At 33.8% G+C, this 27,843-nt stretch overlaps 2 protein-coding genes across 7 annotated transcripts in view; one reads left to right on the forward strand and one right to left on the reverse strand.

Annotated features, from left to right (window-relative positions):
- Positions 1-18,250: 18,250 nt before the first annotated feature.
- Positions 18,251-24,609, reverse strand: LOC128161630 (heat shock 70 kDa protein 12A-like). Its single transcript, XM_052824945.1, has 5 exons — positions 24,521-24,609; positions 23,559-23,866; positions 22,937-23,155; positions 22,445-22,601; positions 18,251-21,722 (listed from the first exon to the last, which is right to left on the reverse strand). Exons 1-5 carry the CDS (start codon positions 24,537-24,539, stop codon positions 20,602-20,604), a joined length of 1,824 nt encoding a protein of 607 aa, XP_052680905.1. The 5' UTR covers positions 24,540-24,609; the 3' UTR covers positions 18,251-20,601.
- Positions 24,610-26,780: 2,171 nt separating this feature from the next.
- LOC128159600 (uncharacterized) overlaps positions 26,781-27,843 on the forward strand; it is a 46,442-nt gene continuing 45,379 nt past the window's right edge. For 4 of the 6 annotated variants that reach the window (XM_052822740.1, XM_052822738.1, XM_052822739.1 and 1 more), the window contains exon 1: positions 26,804-27,024. The gene's annotated coding sequence lies outside the window, so the exon portion shown is untranslated. Of the gene's footprint in view, positions 27,025-27,843 lie in introns of all 6 variants that reach the window. The other 2 variants (XM_052822737.1, XM_052822736.1) reach the window with 2 other exon arrangements.

Genomic DNA, 27,843 nt, shown 5'->3' on the forward strand with positions numbered 1-27,843 from the left:
TGTTTTGTCAACAAATTAACCATCAGATCTGCCATAATCTTTGACAAATGTTAGTTTTGGTCATAAACTAACATTTAGTAAAGAAAAACATTTAAATATTTTAGCTTTAAAATTTTAGCATTTTCCTCAATATTTATTAAAAGCTCTTCTCCATAAGGAGGTAACTATAGCCTAAAATGGCCACGACCATCCAGCCCTTTTAAATGGCAAATCAATAACACCACAATTACATGTAATCAACTGATTGACCAATGTCCAAATTATCAGTTGCGTCCATATGCAATCGAATAATTAAATTGTGGAATGAAACCACTTTCAGTTTGCATAAAGGGGAATAATGACTGTGTTAGGTGGACCCCGGGAACGGTTAATCATCTTTTCCCAAGTCTTTGAACAGGTTCAGGTAACAGCTGCTTAGATCAACAATGAAACAATATATTTAAACTCATTTCTCAAATTTAACAAAAAAAAAAAAAAAAAAAAAAACCATTTATCACACTGTTGACATTCACAACAATTTTGTTAATTCATACTTACAATCAATGTATTAATTTGTTAATTTACAGAATGAATTTGAATGAATCACCAAAAAAAGCCATTTATTGTGTAAATAAACCCTTTCATTTCGTTACACACAGAGAGCACCTTAAACTCGTGGCCGACTTGTTGGATTCTTTTCGTGGTCTTTGATTTTGTGCATCTATTCCTTGTTTTATGAACATTTTTTGTTTGTAAATACTGCATTAACATGAACATGTAAATTTGAATTTAGAATTCTGCTGGAAAAAGTGCGTAAAATTTTGATTATTTCCTCAGAACGGCAATGTAAAGATGTACCTCTACACGGGTGAGATCTAAAGCAAAAAACTTTGAACTGCTAAAGTAAGAGATTAAAATTCCGCTTATATAGGGGTTGTAGAGGGAAGCGGCAATGAAATACAAATAGGGCGGACAATGCCTTTTACGAGTAGTGTTCAGCTTTAAGGAACCGGCAGTTGATTCAAAGTATGTTTTCTAAGAAAAATCTGTGATTAGGTATATGGACGGGGATGTGGCGGATGAAAAAGAGCAGGGATAAATAAATAAAATAATTAGCTTAATATTCGCATATACTTGCTCCTTCCTTAAATAGTTTATTTACTCGGAAGGGGGGGGGGGGGTAATGAGTAAAATCGGTAATTGATGAATTGCTAACAGTATTATTTCTCTTTATTTTTCTTGTTTTTTTTGTAGTGTAATTTTTTTTTATATGTTTCATAAATTTTGTTTTAATTTGTCCATTTTTGTAGTTTCTCCTTTTCATTAGTTTTCCAAACATCTCTTGTTTTTGTAGAGGTCCGTATTTGCTCTGCTCCTGTTTTGTATTTCTCCTTTGGACTTTTGATTTTGAACACTATTCGTTAACATAACATTTCATTTGTAATACAGTTCCCTGGAAATTTATCTTAGAAATGTTAACACTTTTTGAAAAGTAATAAAAAATCAATCTTTATATTAAAAACTTGTAGAATTGTTTTATCCCAATAATTCAGTCTAGAAAGAGCAGGGTGCTCTTATATTTTCAAATCCATTTGCGAAAATACTTAGTATTATGATATAAAATAAACAAATATATTAAAGATGTTTTATTTAATGGTGAGGAGTATATTAGATATCACAATACACAGATAATACTCTGTTCTCTGTTCATCTTCTATTTACTGTAAGACATTATTGGAATTTAACAATATCTGGCAAACATTTCAAGATTAAAGTTAAAAATTTCAAACTATCAAAACAATCAAAATATCAAAAACAAATATTTGTTTTAATTTCTAAAAACGTGTCGAAGAAAATGTGTTTGAAATTCTATGTTTATGCAAAGGAACATTTAAGCATGTATTATAATTTCAAGATAGTTACAGACCATTTTTGCCTCTGTAACATATTACAAAATATTCCCAAGTAATGAGCTATATAGTGTAGACTTTAGAGCCATCTGGGCTTCAAATGTGAAAGACCTACCCCTTTTTCTCAATGTCAAATGAAAGCTTCTTTTAAACACAATTTGCTCAATAACTGTTTTGATATTGTTCAACATTCTTTAGATATCTGAAAAAGAAACGATTTATTTGTCGACCTTTTTCTTCTTCTACGGACTGATATACCTAACTTTAATGTAAGCATATTGTTATTTGTACATAGACAGTCACTCTGAATTTTAGCCACTGCAGCTCTTTATCTAATATTATCTTAAGTGGGTATAAACAGAATTCAATGTTTAAGACTTTAAATCCATGTTCCTAGAAGTTCCTTTAAAAAGTTACTCTGTATCAAGAAGTTCATAAACATAATCCAAGAAGAGCAGAAGAAAGGATACACAATGAAAAATCATATATATTCATCAAATTTTAATACGTCAAATATGTCTCAAAACATATTATTAAAGAAGGACGAAAAGAAAACCACGCTAAACATACAATATATAGCGACTTCATCTTGTTAGTAAAATGTTTTGTTCTCTATTATTTACATCTACTAGTACCTAAATAAACACCTGTTGAATTACGTGAGCTCCTTATTACAATTCTTGTTTATTTCGATGCATAAATATGAATATACATAACAAATGATAATTCACAATTTTGCAGCGAGGATATCATTAAGCAATCCTCGGTGTAAAATTGAGAATAAAATCTGCTAGACATTATAAAATCGCAAAAATGAGCAAAAACAACACATGTAATTTTTTAAAAGGCCAGTAGAAAGTTTTTTTTAAAAGAAAATAATGGCTATCTATACTACTATATCAAAATAATACACTCGAATTTTTTAGCTTTAATAGCGAGAAATCGGAAGACTACTGTCTTTTGTTTTATATATTTTTTAATATCATTGGTACTTGGAGATTACCAATTTGTTTTTATTTTTCACAATCATGCTTCGCTAATTAATATCAAAGAAAATTCCATTAAAAAATCCGGAAATCGTCTGAATTTTTCGGATTTTACAATCTTGCGCATGCGCATTCAAGCCAAATCACGGAATGCTCTTTAGTTTTTGTTTCCACAATATCACATTTGCATGGATAAACTAAAAACGATACATGTAATACAAATACGTGTAAATTTTCACTCAAAACTTGCTACATATATATATATATATATATATATATATATATATATATATATATATATATATATATATATATATATATATATATTCTGTTTATAAAAGAAAGATAACTCAGTGATTTTAATATGAAAAATTCCAAGATTTCTGAATGTCAACATAGTGTGCGAATTTGATGTATCTATTTCGTAAATGCCCGACATAATATGCAATGTCAACCCGTGCACGCACGGGTCAAAGTCTAGTGGCTATTAATGTTATATATATAAAATAAATGTAAGAGAAACAAGACAATGATGTGATGTTCCTGACTGCCCTTATCTTAGACCCTTCTACATCTTAACGTACAGTGTATGTACGAACAAAAGTGTTGAATTAAACATACAGGTCAGAGCTACATTTTATGCAAATAGGATTTTAATCAGTTAGATTAAGGAAAACATTTCTATATAAGACATTTCAAATACAATTTTAAAGATATGCTGTAAAATAACATTTCTAACTACAAAGTCTGATATTTGTAAAGAATAAATTCAACACTTAAGTACAAGAGTTACATACAGGTAATATTCATTTTGGTGTTTGATCCTTAATTCCTCTTTTTGTTCTGTGATACCATCCATTGAACTCCATTTCCTTAAACACCGTCGCTGGTGCCCACACTCCCTTTTTTAGTGGATTGGAAAGCTAATATACCGGATGTTTTTAAAATAACAAGGATAATCTCCAGAAAATCAAGAGTAAAATCAATGGAAGTAAAAATGATTAAAATTTCATCTGCATTGTATCGATCAAATAGACGATAGCAATACAAAAACATGAAAAAACCAGAAATAAATCCTAACAATTTAGTCCCAACAGAGATCTTCATTGCTAATGCAAGTGTCTCTTCATCTTCGTCTGTTTGTTCGTTCAATCTATCTCTTGAATTCAGAACATTCTTAATTTTTGGTCGCATTGGATCCTTAATTAAAGCAACGTTCACGCAAACGAGAATTGCGAATCCAATGAATACAAAGGACAAGATAATAAAAGAAAACATTGCTTTACACATGTCGTCAGCTAGAAATGTTCCTCCATAAGAGGTTCCAACGGTGACAATTTCTATGAAAAGGCATGCTTCAACGACTAGCAATCTAATAAATGCTGTATGAAGATAAAGTTGTTTCAAAATTTTCCCTCCGCAAGTATGGATGAATATTGCAGTAAATATGTCAAAGATATTCGTCTCCATGATGCTGTTAAATCTTAGATGCTTTGTATTTTCAGTATAACAATTAACCTGGAATTTTTTAAAAATAAAAGTCATTTAATCTGACAATTAAATCTAAAATAGGGAGGAAATAGGACGCTGAAATAAGTAATCTAAACGGAAAATGCAGAATTACTCATTTATCTTGCAAATCATCACCATGTTTTTTTTTTCAAAGAATGACGGGAGTATTTTGATCGCAATATATGTTTTTTATTACATATACCCCTTTGAATGTAGTTTTAAGCTCACCTGAACCCGAGGTTCAAGTGAGCTTTTCTGATCACCCGTTGTCCGTCGTCCGTCCGTCTGTCCGTCTGTGAACTTTTCACATTTTCGACTTCTTCTCAAAAACCACCTGGCCAAATTTAACCAAATTTGATACAAAGCATTATTATGGTAAGATGATTATAAATTGTTAAAATAAAGGGCACAACACTTTTTAAAAGGGAGATAATTGTGAAACAGTGAGTATAGGGTGTGTATCCTAAAAAATCTTCTCTAGAACCACTGCATCAGAAATGCCAATAATTACACAAAAGCTTGTGTATATAGTGAAGATTTAAAATTGTAAAAAAATTGTGATCCTCAGACTAAAACTGGGGCCCAAGTTGGGGTTCAAAGTTTAACATAGAAATACCAAGGAAAAATGTTTAAAAATCTACTTTTCAAGAACCACTGCACCAGAAATGCCATTATTTACACCAAAGCTTGTATATATAGTGAATAGTGAACAATCTAAATTGTAAAAATCGTGACCATAGGACCAAAACTAGGGTCCCAGGCGGGGTTCAAAGTTTAACATAGAAATACATAGGAAAAATGTTTACAATATTTGTGTTCCATTTATTCAACTAAATTAAGCACCGAAAAACCCAACTGTGTCTTACTGATTATTAACAACTCATTGCATAAGTATATAAAAGTATGTTTTTTTTTATAATTAGGGAAACACTGTTTATGTGTTACTCTCGTATACAAATGATGAACCCGTGAAATTTATTCAAGGACTGTTTAAAGCAGAAAGAAGATAATTTATTTTTGAACTTTAAAATTTCTTCGATTTTTGTAACCATGATGAGTTATGATTCATTGTATTACAAATGTATTACAAATGCATCATTACGTGTTTTATAAGGAAATATACTGAGTATACAATCACATGGTGATGTTAAGATTGCATATAAAAATATAGTTGCATATTGTGGTATATATGGACTTATCATACGTACGACCTAACTAAGGCTTGACGTCAGACAGCGCGAATTGCGCACTGATCTTTATCTCGCAGACTCCCTTGTCGAGGACTGATGTGTCCCGGTGCATGAGGTATAGAATAGGCTCCTTTTTATATACTATAACCAGGCAATATAACCAGCATGTGCGCATGCGTAAACCAACGTTCCATCGGGATCGGTAAACTATTTGGAGGAAATTCGAAAACTATTTGGAGGAACTTCGAACTGATATAAGTACAATTTAAAAACACGAATTTTATAGGAAAAGTCCGTTAAAAGTGATAAAAATGTTATGTACATTAGATTTTACACCAAAAACCTTTTTAAGACCATGTAAAAATTGAAATGAAAGAGAGGAAATAAACTGTGAAATTGAAGTTAAAGGTACACTTAGCCCCCTACCCCCACGGATTAGGATTTTCAATTATTTAAAAAGTATTTTTGAGTTGTGTTTTTTTGCAAGTCAAGATTGGATGAATCTGTCCTCAACCCACTTCGCTACGATGCTAGGTGCCTGAACAAAATATCATGGTTTCATCACATACATGTATGCTAGTATAAAGACTTTATGTAAACCAATATTATCTCGTGCATTGTGCCATTCACCAGGTTCTACAAACACCTTAGTCCAAAATAAATAAAAAATCCAAGGCTAGGAGGGGGAGAGGGGACAAATCTATTTTCCTTTTTTTTCTTACTCAGGAGCTATTGGGGGGGGGGGTATTAGGGGTGAACAGGTTACTGACCCATTGTAGATCTATCCATGACCTATCACAAGGGTCTGTATACACATTACCAGGGTCAGTATACCCATAACCAGGGCATCCAGGGTCAGAGTACGTATCACCAGAGTCTGTCAGTCACCAGAGTCTGTACACCCATAACCAGGGTCAGTATACCCATCACCATGGTTCTTCATACCTATCACCAGGGTCAAAATACTTACCACCAGAGTTTGTGTGCCCAGTGTCAATATACACATAACCACAATTAAAAAATCCAAGACTAGGAGGGGGAGAGGGGAAAAATCTATATTTTCTTTTCTTTTACTCAGGAGCTATTTTGTCTGGGGGGGGGGGGGGTATTAAAGGGGTGAACATGTCACTGAACCCTTGTAGATCTATCCATGACCTATCACCAGGGTCTGTATACACATTACCAGGGTCTGTATACCCATCACCAGGGTGTCCAGGGTCAGAGTACGTATAACCAGAGTCTGTGTGTCAGTTACCAGAGTCTGTACGCCCATAACCAGGGTCAGTATACCCATCACCAGGGTCTCCATGCCAATCACCAGGGTCAGAGTACGTATCACCAGAGTCTGTATGCCCATCACCAGAGTCTGTACACCAATAACCAGGCTCAGTATACCCATCGCCAGGGTCTCCATACTATCACCAGGGTCAGAGTACGTATCACAAGAATATGTATGCCCATCACCAGAGTCTGTATACACATAACCATAAATAAAAAATCCAAGACTAGGAGGGGGAGTGGGGAAAAATCTATATTTTCTTTTCTTTTACTCAGGAGCTATTTTGTTTGGGGGGGGGGGGGGTATTAAAGGGGTGAACATGTCACTGAACCTTTGTAGATCTATTCATGACCTATCACCAGGGTCTGTATACACATTACCAGGGTCTGTATACCCATCACCAGGGTGTCCAGGGTCAGAGTACGTATAACCAGAGTCTGTGTCAGTTACCAGAGTCTGTACGCCCATAACCAGGGTCAGTATACCCATCACCAGGGTCTCCATACCTATCACCAGGGTCAGAGTACGTATCACCAGAGTCTGTGTGCCCATCACCAGAGTCTGTACACCAATAACCAGGCTCAGTATACCCATCGCCAGGGTCTCCATACTATCACCAGGGTCAGAGTACGTATCACAAGAATCTGTATGCCCATCACCAGAGTCTGTATACACATTAAAAGGGTCTGTATACACATTACCAGGGTCTGTATACACATTACCAGGGTCTCCAGGGTCAGAGTACGTATCACCAGAATCGATGTGCCCATCACCAGTGTCAGTATACCCATCAACTGGGTCTGCATACCTTTCACCAGGGTCATTATACCCATCCCTAGAGTTTGTGTGCCCAACACCAGGGTCTGTACACCCATAACCAGGGTAAGTATAAACATCAAAAGGGTCTCCATACTATCACCAGGGTCAGAGTACGTATCACCAGTGTCTGTGTGCTCATAACCATGGTCTGTACATCCGTAACCAAGGTCAGTATACCAATCACCAGGGTTTTAATACCTATCACCAGGCTCATTATACCCATCACTAGAGTTTGTGTGCCCATCACCAGGGTATGTATACCAATAACCAGGGTCAGTGTACCCATTGCAAGGGTCTCCATACCTATAACTAGGGTCAGAGTACGTCTCACAAGAATTTGTGTGCCCATCACCAGAGTCTGTACACTCATAACCAGGGCCAGTATACCCATCACCAACGTCCTAATACCTTTCACCAGGATAGTGTACGCATCAATAGGGTCTGTGTGCCCATCACCAGGGTCAGTATACCTATCACAACAGTCAGTGCACTTATCATCAGGGTTTGTACATCCATTGCCTAAGTCAGGTAATACTGACCCTGTTGATAAGTAAAGTGACCCTGGTGATGGATATATACTGACCCCGGTGATAGGTATACTGACCCTGGTGAAGAGCACACATACCTTGGTGATACGTACACTCATGACCCTTGTCATAGCTATACTGACTCAGTTGATGGATATACTTACCCTGGTTATAGATTCTGAGATTCTGGTGTTACGTATGCCGATCCTTAGAATATCTACACGTTTATGTATACTCTACTCATGTGATAGATACATACTGACCCCTGTGATTGGTTACAGACCCTTGTGATACGTACACTGACTCTGTCGATAGATATACTGACCCTGGTGATAGATATACTGGTGATAAATGTACTGACTCTTGTGATAGGTATACTGACTTTGGAGATGGGCACACAGACCCTCGTGATGCGTACACTGACACGGCCGTTAGGTAAACTAACTCTGGTGATAGGTAATAGGTACAATTATCATGGTGAAAGTCTACTGACCAAGGAAATGGATGTACAAACCCTGATGATAAGTGCACTGAATGTTGTGATAGATATACTGACCCTAATGATGGGCACACAGACCCTATTGATTCGTAAACTATCTAAACTATCCCTGGTGACAAGTATTTAGACCCTTGTGATGGGTAAACTGACCTTTGTTTTGGATATACAGACCATGATGATGGGCACATAGACCCTAGTACTATGAACACTGACCCTAGTAAAAGGTATAATGACCCAGGTGATAGGTTTACAGTTCTGGTGATAGGTACCTGACCCTGGAGATAGGTAAACTGGCCCTGGTGATGGGCACACTGACTCTGGTGATACCTACACTGACCCTGGTGTTAGGTATTGAGAACCTGGTGATGGGCATACTGGTCCCGGTTGTGAGTGTACAGACTCTGGTAATACGTACTCTGACCCTGGTGTACGTATGGAGACCCTGGTGATGGGTATACTGGCCCTGGTTATGGGTGTACAGACTCTTGTGATGGGCACATAGACTCTAGTGATAGGTATAGAAACCCTGATGATTGGTTTACTGATCCTGGTCATGGGCATAAAGACTCTGGTGATAGGCACACACTAATCATGGGTATCATGACCCTGCTGATAGATTTACAAACCCTGGTGATACGTATGCAGACCCTGGTGATGGATACACAGAGGTTTGTGATATGTACGCTGACCCAGGTAATAGATTTACAGACCTTGGTAATACGTATACTGACCCTGGTTATGTGTATACAGACCCTGGTGATGAGCTCAAGGACTCTGGTGATACGAACCTTGGTGATACGTATTGAGACCAATTGATGATGGGTATACTGGTCCTCGTTAACCGCATACGGACTTCGTTGATAGGCACACAAACTCTAGTTTAGAGACCCTGGTGATATGTTTACAGACCCTGTTGATACGTATTCGGACCCTGATGATGTGTATAAAGACCCTGGTGATGGTCACACAGACCCTGTTGATAAGTATACTGATCTCGATGATAGGTTTACAGACCCTGGTGATACGAACTCTGACCATGGTGATTGGTATACTGACCCTGGTGATGGGTATACTGACCCTGGTGATACGAACATTGACCCCATTTGGTACTGAGATCTTTTGATGGGTATACTGACACTGGTTATTAGTGTTCAGACTCTGGTGATGGACACGCAGACAGTAATGATAGGTATAATGACCCTGCTGATAGATTTACAGACCCAGGTGATACGTATTCAGACCCTGGTGATGGGTTCACAGAGTTTGTTGATATGTACTGTGACCCTGGTGATGGATTTACAGACTCTGGTAATACGTACTCTTACCCTGGTGATGGATTTACAGACCCTGGTGATACATATACTGACCCTGGTTATATGTATACAGTCCCTGGTGATGAGCACACAGACTCTGGTGATACGTACTCTGACCCTGGTGATAGGTAATGAGACCCTTTTAATGGTCATACTGACCCTGTTTATGGGTGTACAGACCCTGATTTTGGGCACACAAACTCTAGTGATGGGTATAATGACCCTGGTGATAGGTGTACAGGCTCTGGTGATAGGCACACAAATTCTGGTGAGACGTACTCTGACCCTAGTGATAGCTATGGAGCCCTGGTGATGGGTATACTGACCCTGGCTATGGATGTACAGATCCTAGTGAACACACAGACTCTGGTGATACGTACACTTTCACTGGTTATAGGTATTGAAACCCTGGTGATGGGTATACTGACCCTCGTCATGGGTGTACAGACCCCGGTGTTGGGCACACAAACTTTAGTGATGGGTATAATGACCCTGGTGATAGGTATTGAGACCCTGGTGATGGGTAAACTGACTCTGGCTACGGATGTACAGACCCTGGTGATGAGCACACAGACTCTGGTGATACGTACTCTGACCCTGGTGATAGGTATGGAGACCCTGGTGGTGGGTATAATGACCCTGATTATGGGTGTACAGACCCTGGTGATGGGTAAACTGACCCTGGTTATGGGTGTACAGACTCTGGTGACTGACACACAGACTCTGGTGATACGTACTCTGACCCTGTAGACCCTGATGATGGGTATACTGACCCTGGTTATGTGTATACAGACCCTGGTGATAGGTCATGGATAGATCTACAAGGGGTCAGTGACATGTTTACCCCTAATTCCCCCCCCCCCCCAAAAAAAAAAAAGAAAAAAAAAAAGAAAAGCAAAATAGATATTTTTCTCTCTCCCTCTTCTAGCCTTGGATTTTTATTTTTTTTTTTTGGTCTAAAGTGTTTGTAGAACCTTGTTACAGACACAATGCACGAAATAATATTGGTTTACATAAAGTCTTTATACTAGCATACATATATGTCATGAAACCATGATATTTTGTTCAGGCACGTAGCATCGTAGCAAAGTGGGGTGGGGACAGACTCATCCAAACTTGACTTGCAAAAAAAAAATAAACAACCCCAAAATAATTTAATAAAATCAAAAATTCTAATCCGTGGGAGTACGGTGCTAAGTGTACCTTTAACTTCAATTTCACAGTTTATTCCCTCCCTTTCATTTCAATTTTTACATGGTCCCAAAAACATTGGGGGGGGGGGGTAGCATCTCTATGTTAATTTACTTTTTTATAAGTAAATTCAAGAAAAATGTTTGCTGCGAGAAAACGTGTGCTGGAGGGGGGCAGTCCCGCCCCCTGTCCCTGCCCCACTCCACCCCCTCCCCTCCGATGCTAAGTGCCTGATGTTTTCCTGTAACCCTGCTTTTTATTGTTCTCTCAATTATCTATTTAAGTTTTTAGTGTAAATCTAATGTACATATCATTTTTATCACTTTTAATGTATTTTTCATATAAAAATCGCATTTTTAAATAGTACTTATATTAGTTCGAAGTTTCTCCAACTAGCTTTCGAATTTCCTCCCAATCGTTTACCGATCCCGATGGAAAGTTGGTTCATGCATGCGCACATGCTGGTTATATTGCCTGGTTATAGTGTATAAAAATAGCCTATTCTATACCTCGGTGCATGGCGTGGTCTATTTTGAACTCTTGTGAATGAGCCCATGTTTTATGTGTATATTTGCATGTTGTCTGCTTGGCAATAAATACTATAATATGTACGAATTTAATTTAGTTTCACAAAACATTTTTATTCTAATATTAATTGATATACTACTATTGGTACAGAAATTTTAAATAATGATATCTATATTAAAGAAAATGTCAGCTCAACGCCTTTGTGGCCTTTCCGGCCTTTGCTATATATAGTGAAGATTCTAAATTGAAAAAATCGTGACCCTAGGACCAAAGCTGGAGAGCTCCAGGGGGTTCAAAGTTTCACATAGAAATACATAGGCAAAATGTTTAAAAATTTGCTTCTCAAGAACCACTGCACCAGAAATTCCAATATTTACACAAAAGGTTGTATATATAGAAAGATGCTAAAATGTAAAAATTGTGACCCGGGACAAAATGTTGGTCCCAAGGAGGGGTTTAAAGTTTAACAAATAAAGGAGAATGTTTAAAAATCTTCTTCTCAAGAGCTATCATGCAACAGTTTGGAATATTACTATGCATACATCCTTTAATAATGTAGATTCTAATTTGTAAAAATCGTGACTCCCGGATAAATACTGGGGCACCAAGAGGGGTTCAAAATTTTTACATTTTAAAAATATATAGGTAACATTAAAAACGTTCTTCTCGAGAACCACGATGTTATTATAGTTTATGGAATTACTATGCATACATCCCTGGTTTATGTAGATTCCTAATTTGTAAAATAGAGACCCCCGGACTAATACTAGGGCCCCAAGAGGGATCAAAAATTTGTAAAGATATATATAGGTAACATGTTAAAAAATCTTCTTCTTGAGAACTTGGATGCTACAATTTGTAAATTTACTATGCATACAACTTTGGATAATGTAGATTCGATAGTTTTAAAGTAGTGACCCCTGGACTAATACTGGGGACCCAAGATGGGTTAAAAGTTTAGTGTAGAAGTATATATGGAAAATGTTAAAAATCTTCTTTTCGAGAACTACAATGTTTCAATTTGTCAGATAACTACGTAAGCATCCTCAAATTGTGTAGATTCGAAATTATAAAAGCCGTGACCCTCGATCTAATATTAGGGCCACAGGAGGTGTTCAAAGTTAAACATAGAAATATAGAGGGAAAATGTTTAAAAATCTTTTTCTAGAGAACTACAATGCTTCAACTTGTGAGACATTGTGACTTGTTACTATATAAGCATCCTTAAATAATGTAGATTCCAAATCAATAAAGCTTTTGCACTGGACTAATACTGGGACCCCAAGAGAGGTTCAAAGTTTAACATAGAAAGATATATTGAAAATGTTTTTAAATTTTTTTCTCTAGAACTTCAATGCTACAGTTTGTGAGACTACTATGCACGGATCCTCAAATAGTGTAAATTTTAATGTAATTTTTTTGATGTTGTTCTGTACAGTTAGAAAGTTATTTCTCTTTATTAGGAACTCTTCTACGTTCAGTTTTTCACGCTGTTTACGTGTGATCCCACCGCAGTGCTACATATTTTTATTCTTGTGTTACTATACACCCCTGCGAATGTTATTGTCATTTAAATTTTAGAACACGTGGTTTTATTTGACCCTTTCTGTTTCGCAGTAAAAATCGTGCCTCGTGTTTATAGTCTATTTTGGAGAATCTAGGTACTTGTAGCCAAATATAAATTCTAGAGGTTTATTGATTTTATACTTTATCTTCATTAATTGGTGGATAAAATATATTTTAGAAATAAACAAGACAATACAAAAAAAATAGTTTTTTTCTGCTGTTGCGACAATTAACATGCGTCCCCTCTAAGAATTAATTTTCGATCCGCACCTGACCTAGTAATAATATCAATAGTGAAACAGACTGTACTATTTTATGCAGAAGGTTCCTTGAAAATGGCTCTATACACTAAGTTTTTAGGCAAAACATTCACCCATTAATTTTTTAAAAACATGGTATTGCACACCACAATCATCAAACATGGCTATGATTTTATGAAGCAACCCAATGTCTATATTATCAACCACTCTACACGTGGTTGAACACGAACGATAACTCTGTTCTGAATATCATCGTTTAATTTAAAAAGCCGCTAGATGGTGAAATAAGACATACATCTTAAAAGATGTTGATGTTTTAACATAAATCAAACTAGAATATGATATGAAAATCGACCAGTACTTACAGTAATTTCATGCATATCTTTTACAATTTAATGCTATGCTATGGTATGCGATTTTAATGATATGCTATGAGATTTGTATGCTATGCTATGAGAAATTGAAATAAAGGGCTTAATGATATGGTATGCTATGATATGCTATGGTATGCTATGAGATTTTAACAAAATCGCCTCCATACACAGAAGAGTTCCCCCCATTTCGAATAAAATAATCAGAAGCCAAAGTTTACCACAAATCTGTCATGTAAACATTTATTTTTTCAAATAAAAACATTTAAAACCGAGTTAAAATAATGTTGTATGCTATGCTATGGTATGCTATCGTATGATATGACGAATGCGATTATATGAGATTGTATGCTATGGTATGAGATTCCAATGCTATGCTATGAGATTTCAATGCTATGCTATGAGATTTCAATGCTATGCTATGCTATATTGTATGTTGTAAAAGATATGCTTGAACTGACTGTACGTATTTTGAGAATATTATCCGAACACGTATACTTCCGCTTGAAATGTCACAGGAACTAATTAAATCTCGGTGAAGTCTCGTGAACTTTCATTCGAGCACCTCTGGATTTATTACATACTTAGCAACGCTAAAGAAAACATTCCGAACACATTCGCAGGGGTGTATATATGTCGTTAAAGCCAACTATAAACCTCGGACCAATACTGAGGCCCCAGAAAGGAGTTTAAAATAGAAATAACATATGCTACGAAATAGAATGTTACAAAGAACTGCTGTTCAGGTGAGCGATGTGACCCATGGGCCTCTTGTTAAAAGATTGATTTCGTGTACAAATCCAATGATTAAATTACAAAAAATTGAAATAATAATATTTAACAAAGCTAATCAATTCAAATAGCTTGATGTCTTTAGGCCCGCTAATTATACGTTCACAGTACCGTATGGATGGTATTGATTTGACCTACACATTATTATTATTTATATAAGCAGAAGATGAATTATGATCAGCATATGAATATAATCGCAAAACATGTACGTAGTATCACACAACATATTTGAATCCTTTAATTGAATATGCCAGACTTGGTTTAATTTTTTTGTATATATGTCCAACAATTGAAATATTTCTAAAAAATTTCCAGTTAGCTATGTTTAAAACCCTGTCAGGTTTTCGAATTCCTAAGTAAATGTATAGAATGTTATTGATCGTCTGAACAGAAGGTATTTGAAATAAGTTTAAATGTTCGGGGACCACGGTGTATTACCAATGTGTTTAACGTGTTTGTTAACATATATCTATGGACTCGATTGAATTTGGTTTATCAATCGTATCAAAGAACTCCACTAAAATTGAAACACTATATGTACTAAACATTGAAATAATTTTACAATGTTGTTTACGATTACAAACAAAAAGCATTTACGTCATGTTTTGTCATTAAAGTATATGTTTATTTTGATAAATGTGGTCCAATTGACTTTATTTTGCAATGAAACGTCGTAAAATAAATGTATTACACTAAAACCACAGAATGGAGCAGTGCTTCACACATGAAAATTGGAAATCAAAACACAAGTATATATATATAATAAAAAAAAAATTTTAATTTTTTTTTTATAAAAACGATATTTTAAGTGTTGATGATATATAATTTTAAAATGCTATTGCCCGAACTTGAAACATCTCTGATTCTAAAGATTGTCAATAACGTTAAATAATAATGATATTTCGGCGACGACGACAGAAGTTTATCACGCAAGATTGTTTATCTTATTTCTATTCGATAGAACTTATTCATTTTTAACACATTGTACATGTACCAATTTTATATTCTCTATCTTTTTAAAGCTATAGAATCCATACAAATTGTCAGTCAAGCTTTTACATACAGAAAAAAATGTCTTTTAACAGTTATCCGTAATTGCAGTGTTTAAATATGTGCATTGAGAATCAACAATTTTTTTTTGACAATCTTGTTAAAGGTATCGGTTCTCAAACCTAGTTGCTACTTGTGACAAGTTTAACCTTGTCTTTTCTTGAATAAGGATTGTTTTGGACGATCGGTACTTTAAAAAAAGTGACTTCCAACTTGTTTGATAAAAAAAAAATTCTTTGGTCTAAAATATCTCAATAGTAAAATACAACTTATGTTTCCTGTTTTCCTGTTCAATCTTGCAGAGTACGGGAATCTATATTCCATCAGAAGGATATATTGGTATCGTGGTTTGTTGAGACAGAATCTTATTGAATGCAATAAATTTATACAAAAATAAAATGATAATCAAATCTATTTAGTTCTTTTTTTTTATTGAATTAAAAATATATCGATGAAATATAATTAATATATAGGCTTTTTTAGGATATCGTTTTGGTTTTACGAATTTTGCATCGCAGTTCAAATGTCAAAACAGAGAAAATGATCCGAAAAAATTACTAAGTGTAAAATAAATTAAAATGCTTGTTTGAAGATTATAAATGATCAATTTTACGATGCAATGAATACCTATCTATTAATTGTATAATACGAATAAAAGGGAAAAAGTTGAAAATACTTAACAATGAGATACTGTTTTCAACTCATAAATCAAAGAAGCCAATATTAAAACGAAAGTAGAATTTGTTATAATGCATATATTCTCCAATTAAAAACAGCTTAATCTTGAAATTGAAAAAAGAAGAAATTAAACATGAAACATCTCATAAAATTGAAAAAAAAAACTAAAATTATAAAAATTGTCTATTTTAAAATCAAAAGTTTTTATAAATGAATACCTACCTTGACAACTTTCTGCTTGTGTACGTCTTTTGGTCTGTTCACGGAATTTAAATTCAATGAAATTCTAACAACATTGTATATGTTAATGAGAAGAATGTTTATAAGCAGAAGATCAGGTATCTGGTATATTGACACAGTATTGAGCAAAGGGTATTATTCCTTCTTTATTTTATTTCTCATATCCTATCGATAACACTTTATACTTAAGCGTTGTCGAACTTGGAAATTAAAAGACATTGTGCACTTCTGGATTTAGTACGTGGTTTCAGCTATGTCAATTAATTTATTCCTTATAGGAATACTTATCAATAGAACCCGGGATATTATGTTGTTAACGTGGTTTACAAATATTACACTATCTTTGTTCTTTGTTAACTCGATACTTTTAAAAACAAAGAGTTTGTGACTGATTTATAAAACGATTTGAATTAGACTAAAAAACCCCCATTTTTTTCTCTATTTAACATTCAACACGTATGCTTTTTAAAACTAAAATAAATAATTTAAAGTTCCATATTTATACCCTGTTAAACATAAAGTTCAATTATGACAATTGAAACAATGGATTTAAAGAGTAAACCAAATGCAACAATATACGGGGAGGTATCATATATTTAACCCTTCCATTAGCCAGTCAGAAATTCAGTCAGTCTTGGGTTTTTCTTAGGTGTGTTTTTTTGTCAGTGCAATATATCCTAAACCGCTGCACAGAATTTCATGAAACAGTAGATATTTAGGTCCCAACATGTAGTTGTGCTTATTTTGGTGTTTCGGCCCTTTTGAACTTAGTACTTTGGTCATTTTGAACATAGAGATGAACAGTTTGTCAGCGCATCTCTTCTTGAGGAGGCGGCGTTGTCAACAAATTAACCGTCAGATCTTCCTAAAATTTGAATATATGACTTTATTAGCTATAAACTATCATTAAGTACGGAAAAAACTGATATACATGTGTTTCGCATTTTAAATTTTGGTATACATAGAGCATTTTTTAAAGGAGAGACATTCTAAATACATTCTAAAAATGGCAACGACGATCGAGCTCTCTTAAATGCTGCTTATATTCCATGGAATGTTGTAGAAATAAAGATGTGATACTATCACGAAATTTGGATTCCATAATTTTGTTGGTAATGTTGGTCATTTTAATCTTAAAAGGGCTGGTCAGTATTGGAAAAAAATTGTCAGCGCATTTCCTCTTAAACCCTGTATATAATTTTCAAAATTTTGTAGATAATTTAGTACATGATGCATAAATATGCATATTTTCAGAAAATTCTGCAATGTAATGGACAGGTTACATTCATCTGTAATATAATAAGCCTAAATCTGTCTGGAGAAAAGATTGCAATCAAGTTGAAATCCTATAGAGAAAAAAAGGTAGAAATATTAACCTTGAATTGGTATCAAGAAGTAATCTTAGAGTTACTTAGATTTTTATGAATAGTTTTATTTGTGTTAAGAAAATGCAACTTATCTATCCGTAATCAGTAAAGAGACTGGATAACTGTAGATAAAAAATAGAACGTTTTTCACTATCACAGTTTTTATCATTCAAAGGCACAACTCCATGTAACAACGCAAAGCATATAGTTTCTCGACACATAAATGAGTATGTTGTGGTTTCATTGATATTCGTTGATCTCTAATTATGATTGAAAACGTCGCTGACTGAAATGAAATAGTTAACAAAGGATAATATAAAAACAAAAAATGGTTAAGATTCCGTGAAAATAAAATGCTTTAATGTGGTATTTATTCAAATATACTTCTTCAAAAATGTTAATACTAATTAATATACCAAATTAGATGCCCCCCAATATTGGTTGACATAATGACAATATATTTTATAATAACTAATATCTTTTTTAGGGTAACATGTAACATTATATTTATGAACAAACAAATCATAACAACTTCTATCGATAAAAATGTCAGTAGAATAAAAACCTTCGAAATATTTAATTAATATTAAAACAAAATATAAAAAAGAAAAATACATACCAAAACATCATTTTTAATTAATCGTAGGTTAAACAATTTCGTTTTTTATTAACCTGAAGGCTCTTAACAAAATAATCATATGCATGCAATTTTGTCTTGCTTTATTGATTTTGATTTTCATGATATTGGTTTTTGTTTCTTAGAAATAAGAAAATATAATTTTAAACTTCTTTAATTTTGAATATCAAATGTATGGCAAGAATCTGCAAAAAACATAACACAACAAAAACAACTCTTTTATAACATTATGAGTCCAAATAAATGTTTTGTAAAATAATGCAAGGAACTTTCGATTAGTAATTTCTTTAAATCTAAACAAATAAAAAGAAAAAAATGCCAGATATATGCATGCTTCTTAATCAAAAACAGGTTTAAATATAGTGGCAATATACGTATTCGAACACGGGGCATTTGACTACATATCTTACGAAATTGAGAATACTATGAGGGTCAATCAAGAAATACAAAGACAATGTGGCTGTCTATCAAATATTTTTCATGAAAGTAAAACCTAACAGATTAATCTGTGCACCAACACTTATTTTACTGATATGTGAAGTTTTAATCCATTTGACGAAAAGTCATTTTTGTTACTTCTTTTTAAAAACAACCTGTTTTGTCACCACGGCGCACGGTAACGGTCAAAACATGGCGTCAAGCACGCACAGTTTATTGATATACCCTATCTTTATATCACGCTTAGTCTCTTTTTTGCGTTTCACCTTACAAAATAAAATGGCACCGTACCATTTAACATCTTATTTACACACATTTGTTCGAGAATCATAAGTTAATTCTTCAAAGTTTCCATTTCTTAACCATGTATCTCTTAGCTTAAAATAAGGATAATCCTAAACTTCGGCTGACGTTACTTATTTTTTTTTCAAATATTTTCAGATATTCTACTCTCTTTCGGACTGTTTGAAATTCAAAATACGATTACCATCACCCCCACAAAATGTATTTCAGTTACACCAACTTACAAATAATTGTTTTATTAATAGTTTGCACCATCGAGCATTTTTACAGTTTGTATCGGCTTTTCCCCAAGTTAAATCCATTCTGTGTATACTTCTCGTTGCGCAGTGAGGTCCGGCGACGTCAATGATTTTAGTTAATTCCAAAGAGTTCTAAAAATTCTAAAAATGTTTAACAAAACAATATTTTCAGTCTTTTTTTGTACATAGAATACCATTACTATACTTAATTTAAGGTTTCAAAATTATCTGGTTTTAAGCCCAATCTATAGAGATATTCGTTTCATCATTATATGGTTTATTGTTGACACCACACAAATTTTGACCGTACGCCGTGACCTCATTTTTGCAGGATTAGATTCTAAGTAATTCTTAGAAATATAGTAAGATATTAACATTTTTCTTCCAAATTGTTTGAAACCATTGCGAAATTACGCATATACCAGATTTAGTAATAATATGCCGTTAAGTAACATAGCTATGACAAAAGTCTTCGTATTTTTTGATTGACCCTCGTAGTAGATCTCATATATCAGCTGAAATACGGTTAACAAATCTTGTAAAATAAAAAAGATAGTACATTTACTTTTATCTATATCACATCCTTTATCAGCCCCAAAACTCTATTTAAAAGCCAGAGGGCTGAAATTGGTCGATGAATCATAATACGGAAAAATCAGAGGAGTTGCGAAAAGACTTTAATACGGATCTGCATCCGTCCTGCAGATCTACGATCCGAATAAGATATCGGCATGTTAAAGGAAAGTATTATAGAAACATCCCATTTTTATAGATATGTAATAAATGTACATATTATGTTTCTTATTGAAGACCGAAGAAACCATACAGTTTATTGATAACATTCATATCAGATACTTATTTTGTTTAAGGATACAAGAGACTTGCGAAGTAATTTGATACATGTAAACCAGTTCCTTCATTGACCTTTCACTGCTTTTGAACAGAGGACCGCAATAAGTCAAATTGATTGTCACCTTGATGGAAGTCTACACTTCCAGTGACTACGTATTGAGTAGCTTTATCTATGTAACGAACCATTAGCTCTGTTCCTCCAAACTCGAACTCAATTTTACCTCTGACTTTATCAGGCCATCTTCCATTAGGCGGAGAAACAATGATACGTCCATGGCGAGAACAACTTTCCTCAGTTACGTACTTGGGATTTTCTTCATGTGACGAAAAAATTTCAATTTCTTTGCTCATCATTCTCATGGCATCGGATTTTCCTTCGTAACTTTCATAGACAGAAATGGATCGCTTTGTTCCAACCTCTACCAGTTCATTTATCGTGAAGAATTTTTCAAAACAACCAAGAACAATTCTTTCATCTCCCACAGTTACTGTTTTTGAGAAATCATGTTTCTTTTCATTGAAGCTATCGTACAGCGATATTCCATAGGTAAGGGGACTGGCACGAGCTGTGACGGTTTCCGTGTTAAAACCGTAGAGGACAGCTCCTTTTAAAACCGACAATCCTGCATCTACAGGGTTTATGATTTTCTTGTCCGGGAAATTAGATCGCATTTCATCTTCGACCAAAGGTGACTCAGAAAACCCGCCCACCATAAGAATATATCTCACATCTTTGCATTCTGGTTTGTTTAGAATCATTTTTACGTGATTCACAATTCCTTGAATTGTTCTCGTGAAAAACGAACGGAATTTTTCGGCGGATATTGCTAACCTTCCTCTCTGTACATCGATGTCCTTGTTGTAAATGGACCCTTTAATTGTCTGTGCTAAAGTTTTTGATGTTTTTTCCATGAATATTTCCAAAAGAGAAGCTGGTAGCTGTATAACTATTTCTTCAGTTGTATATTTCCCAATGGAACGCTTTTTAGTTTCAAATTGCCCATTTAGAAAAAAGAAATCAGTTAAATTTTCTTTTACAAAACTTTCTAAGATATCCCCGCTGATAACCTCAGAGATGAACTTTAAAAATGCCTGGTTTACTTTGTTTCCTCCCCATAAACCGCCTGTTGCTTTGTGAACATGCTTCAGTTTCCCGTCAAGTGTATTCTGTTCAATTGTCATATCAGCTGTACCTCCTATTAACATACAAAAAGCAAGAGGACCATAAGCCGCATTGCTCATGTCAGAAATTATAACAATACTCGTCTTTGACAAAACTATCAGCAAGATAATTTGAAAAAAAATTCTAAAAAACCTTATTTCAGAAGAAATATTGGGCGTTCATTCATGTATTGTGACCATATCATCGGCATTAAATTTCATTAGTTTTTTTTAAATGTGAGACCGTCTTTTTCTGAATAAATGATATAATGTTTCTTGAACAATCAATATTTAGAGTTATATTAGACAAATTCCAAGTCTGCCGAATATCATTGTGATTATCCTTTAAGAACAAAGGAACATTATCCCTTCAGTGTTCTAACCGTATAATATTTCTATTTTCAGTGAATTTGAATGCGAAAAATCGAATACAGACCATGTTATCTCTTACATTCCACTCCATGGAATGGGTGTGAACAAACATACAGTCACTATATATATGTATATCTATATATATATCCGGTTTTATTTAGAGAAATTTTTAAAATTTTTAAAAATTGTCTTTCATTTTTAAAATTGTCTTTCTTTATATATATATATATATATATAGAGAGAGAGAGAGAGAGAGAGAGAGAGAGAGAGAGAGAGAGAGAGAGAGAGAGAGAGAGAGAGAGAGCTGAGTTTTATTTGCAAAAAATATAATTTCTAGTGCAACTTGATAGATATAAAGACATAAAAAAGCAAAAAAAGAAACTACCTCCCAAATCAAGAACAGCAAACTTTATTCCTGGTTTAAACATTTCCTCTAGCCTCTTTGTTGAGCCACTTAGATTCTCGGATGGTATTGATCTACAATGAAGCGCTGCAACCTCTGGTTCAAAAGCCAATTCTAAATTATTTGGTTTGATGCCAGCCTATATACAATGAAAATACCATATAATTATGTATTTACTGGCTATTGGTGAAAAAGGTACATGTACTTTTCTTACCCAAGACAGCAACTATTCCCCGAGGCTCCAAAGTTGAGGGGCCTGGTTATTGTTATGAGGGACAATAATATGTCATGTTTTTATAGATATCATTATCTATTGGCAAGACAGATGAAGTTTTAATATTTGATTATGGAACAACATTTAATTTGTTGTACTTGTATAGGTGAACTGTTTAAGTTTATGTCATTGATTTTCAAAAGGTACAAATAAGAGAAGATATTTATAACAATTTATCTAAATCAATTAAACTTTTTTACCATACATGCCGAATCCCGCATTATTTGTTTGGCAACATCTGACCAAATGGCAGGTATTGTCAAAATGTAATGAATATCGTCTTCTTCATATTCAAAGCCTTTTTTATTTAGAGTTTCCAAGAAGTGTTTCCTAAGGAAGCGGATAGATTCCATAAAAAGACCATGAGCTGGTACAAATCGCTTTAAGATATCTTGGACCAACAGATGCCTCTCAAGACCCTGTATTTTAATTAAGAAAAAATGCAGTCGTAAATTCAAAATATGAAAAAATTATCCTCCGCTTTAGTTTCTAAAAAAGTTTTAAAAAGTAACAATGAAAAAACTAAACAACAGTTAACAAAAATAAATGAGTTATCAGAACTTTAAGAATAGTCAAAATAATAACCATTAGATCTTCCTTAAACTTTGAAATATAATTTGTTTGGATATAAACAATCGGTTAGTAAAGAAGAACTAAAACAATGTTAGCTTTGATATTAAAACATTTTGCTATATCTATATCATAGAGAGCTCTCCTTCGTTGCAGATAAATATAGTTTAAAAATGGCCACAACTATCCAGCTTTCTTAATATTCCAATATCAATACATTGTAAATCAACAGTGCCATTAAATTGAAGATACCTGATCGTTTGCAAGCTGCGTTTTGAAATCCTTTACAAAGAAAAATTTATCCTTTTTTCTGTTTTGAACTATTTTAGAAAACTCTTCTTCGGCGTCATATCCAAACGCTACAAAGTTGTATGTTTCGTTTAAAAGAATGGAAGATGGTGCTTTGTGGGAAAAGCCATCGTTTGCATGCGATTTCCAATTGTTCACGATTACTTCTTGAGGTCTGCTCCGGTAGGAGAAAGCATATCCAGAGTACGCGGTTCCCACATCTATGGCCACAACAATTATTTTATTACTTGTTGGATGTGTACTAGGCATTGCTATGAAAGAAAAAAAAACCAAACATGTCTGTCCAATTGTAAAACTGATCTGAGTGCTTAAGTTTACACACTATATTAAATGTAATGTGGCTCAAAATTTTGTAGATAAAAAATAAAATACCTCATAGGAGACTCAGAGGGTCGATAAAATATTCCTATAATCTGATAAGTTATTGTTTTAATTTGATTGGGGTTATCGCAATTTCCCTTTTGAAGTGTAGAATAAAACTATAAAAATGCCATGACCTCCTGGTCTCGCTAAAAAATGAGTAAACGGAAATAAATGAATATTTAATTATTTTTTCTTGAGATAAATTTCCGTTCTAAATTTTTTAAGAATATTTTTAGTTGAATTAGGCAGATGTAAACTTATTTTTTTTAATTTTTACGATTTAATCAATGTTTATAAAGATGCAGATCAATTATTTCAGGAGTATATACTTGATGAAAATAAACAGAAACAACACTTTCTGTGTTTAACGATTGATTATTTTCAAAACGAAAGTACATGTATACGCTAATTAAGAATGTTTATAAAATTGAAAAAAACCAAATACCACTTCACCGCAAAAACAAATGAAACCGATCTGAAATAAGAACCAGGACTTTCAAAAGGGTGAAGAAGGGGAAAAGAATACTTTGTAGGTTGTTTACCTGGGCGACTGGCCGCCATGTTAGACACGTTCTATTTTTGTATGCCTATTTTGATCTAATTCGTGTATTTAAATAGAGGGCCATCCCAGCAGAACTCGGTATTGATTTTACCTACATCCATTTAAATTTTTCACGTAAAGGAAGTCAAAGGAATTGATCTAATGAATTATAGCACACATAATATGACCCACATAGCGAGTTTTAGGAACCAGATGACAAATTCATATATTTATGGATTTAAAAAAAGGAGGGGTAAAGATAAAAATAATTCACATTCACACCAGTGAATATCTGGATAGTAAATTTCTATTTCAAATTAAACAAAGCTCAAATCATATCTCTTTATAACTGTCGCTTTATGGCATGGCCATATCTTTAGTGGGACGTGAAAGTAATTAATATTGGTATCTTTAAACAATAAAATGATTTTATTTCGAGTAAGGAGATAGCTTGCAAAAAAAAACCCTCCAAAAACCCATAACCCGCATGAGCATATAGCTACCTTCACAGTCAGAATAAAGCATAAAAGTAATCAAACATTGATATCAAAGCATTAAATTACAACCCTGGATATTTCTTAAAAGTAGAATATCTTAAAAGACTTAAGAGCGCCTTTTGTCAATCGGGCTATACTGTTAAATTGAGATAGGTATGCTGGAACATGCGTCAAAAGATGTTTTTAAAAACAGTGAAAGAAAAAACTGGAACTGCACAATACATTTGTACATCGAATATCCATCGCAGCTCTGCCACAGAAAAGCCTTTCAGGTAGCTGCAATTAGATTATTTTAACTTTAGATTTGTATCGACACAAGGCTTAACAAATACAAAGCAGCTGGAAACCGTTAGTGTACTGTCGCATTCATTGCCTACTCATGATCAAACATAGGTATTTTTCCTGTATGTCCAGTAAAAACACTCGATCCGTTGTACACATTTCCATTTTCCTCTCCTGGGTAGGAAGGGCGGGGGGGTGGGGGGGGGGTCTTAAAGGTGCAATATACAATCAAAGTACTGACAGGAGTTGATTTTATCGATTATTATTCATTTTAAAATCAACGACATGTTACTTTGCTTGGCAAGTAGTTTATAATCTGTCTTTGAATTATGCACATTTTTATAATATGAATTCTCGGACTTTTCCGAAAAGAATTTTGAGAAAAAACCCGTATTAATCGTGTTGTGTAGAATTAAAGATAGAATTAATTCCATCAAAATATGTATAAGTAATTGAAATATAAAAAAAATGGTATGGATCAAAGCAATAATGAACTCTAGTCTCGTTCAACCAGATGCTTGGCTGTCTCCGTTTAAAATTTCCAACAAGCAAGAGAATGTGTACACCAGGTCACGTGATAGCTTGATAAGCGACCTCTAAATAAAGAATGACTCTATGCTTGTCGGAGATTTACGGAGACAGCCGATGGTTGAACGAGACTTTATTGAACTCTGGCGTATGAATACACACTCGTGACTGCAAAAAATATCTTAATTGTTCGTACTATTTAACATCTGACTATTTTCAAGGTATTCATAACCAAGTTTCTTAAAAACCAATGCTTCAAGATACATTACATCTAATTTATCGATTATTTTCAAGAACTAAATTTTGTCAGCGGATATGATTTGTGCTTAGGTCCAAACACTGTTTCACTATCGGTTTGCCAGAGTAACTGCATAGGGGAATTGATTAAAATCAACTCCCAAAAACCTTGTCACTTGACTTTGTTTTGTTTAAACAATATTGTATTCATTTTCTTTAACTAGAGGTCACATTTTGACGTTGAACATTTCCGTTCGTTTGAAATTCATTATTCATAAGAACCAAATTGGTACTTTTGGTTAGCCGTAGAAAGATTTTTAAACTTGAGAGTCGTTAGTTTAAGTCTCGCTGTATGCACCTCCGAGCCTGAAAATAGTACACAAGAGTGAAACCCGCTGTAATTGCTTTCTCTCTCTCAGTCTCTTTCTTTCCAAAAAAACAAAAGAGTATGTGTATACAGTATCTAAAACCATCTTAATGTAATAAAATTTATCTCAAAAGCAACAATTACTTAAGCCGTAATATGTCCAAGTCGACCAAAATATTTATATACATGTAATTGTTTCGTATAATCTGCTTGTTTTAAGGAAAAAGACAATTTGTATCAGCAAACTCTTATCTGTGTAAAAATTAACTTTAAATGAATTTCTTGTCAGTTTAAGGGTTTTAGAGATCCTTTTGTGCCGCCGTAATATGTTGTGTACTAGTATACCAGATATTGCGCAGTTGGTATGGACTGCGTATGTATTTAAAGCAGAATAATTCGACTAGAAACAAGTATTACTAGTGGACAATATATACCTGCAAGATTTTTCAAGAGGTGACTATATTGACCATGGACTTTGAAATGTATACATTAAGCAATCAAATATATATTGCACAGATATGAAGTGAAAAGATAAATGGGTTATTAATATTTAGGCATACGCAATATCATTGGCCAACAAAAAACGTCGGACAGGTAAGTGGCAATTGTTAATGGTTTTTATTTTTGATGATTAAAATAAATAAAATTCTACTTGTAACAATTATTTAAAACATTTTCCTCTATTTCGTAATTATCAGTATGACTACACAATTTACATGTTACGGTCGATACATCCAATGTGAATAGAAAACGAAACAAGTTCGTTTCTTGTAAACGTATTGGTATTTTGAAACTCATTTTTGTAGATTGAATTGCAAAACCGGGTTTAAAAATATGTCGATTTAGAGCATATCTTTTTTCATGTACATTAAATCTTAGTTTTTTGTAACCGTGATTTAATATCATATTTAATGTCTAAAACGCTAGTAAATGCTTTAACAATTCGGAACAAGGTAGTTTAACGGTGCATGTCATTTGTTTAATAACAAAGCGTTTTAAATCGATTAGACACAAAGGTTTGTGTACTCAATGCATGAAATGTATTTACACTGCAGCGTAGAGTATTGATTGTGAGGTTTGTTTACATAAAATTTCTATACGTTTCTTTTCAAGGCAATAAAAATAAAACTTTACCTACATAGAATTCTATGTAAATGTGATTTTATTGCGCAGCTTAACTTATAAATTATCAATTAAAAAACCTGCAAAGAAATACGAAAGATTCCGACTTCTTTTACGGGACAATATTATTTAGCCATTTAAAAGGTCTCGATGACCGTGCCCAATTTTAGATTGTACTAACTAACCTCCTTGAAAAAGAGAGTTCTATATTAAAATATATTAAAGATGAACTATGGATTTTTTCGTTACTATAAACAGTTTGCATATGTTTGTGCATGTTTTGTTTTGTTT

Source organism: Crassostrea angulata, chromosome 8 (genome assembly GCF_025612915.1).
Source record: "Crassostrea angulata isolate pt1a10 chromosome 8, ASM2561291v2, whole genome shotgun sequence".
Taxonomy (NCBI): domain Eukaryota; kingdom Metazoa; phylum Mollusca; class Bivalvia; order Ostreida; family Ostreidae; genus Magallana; species Magallana angulata.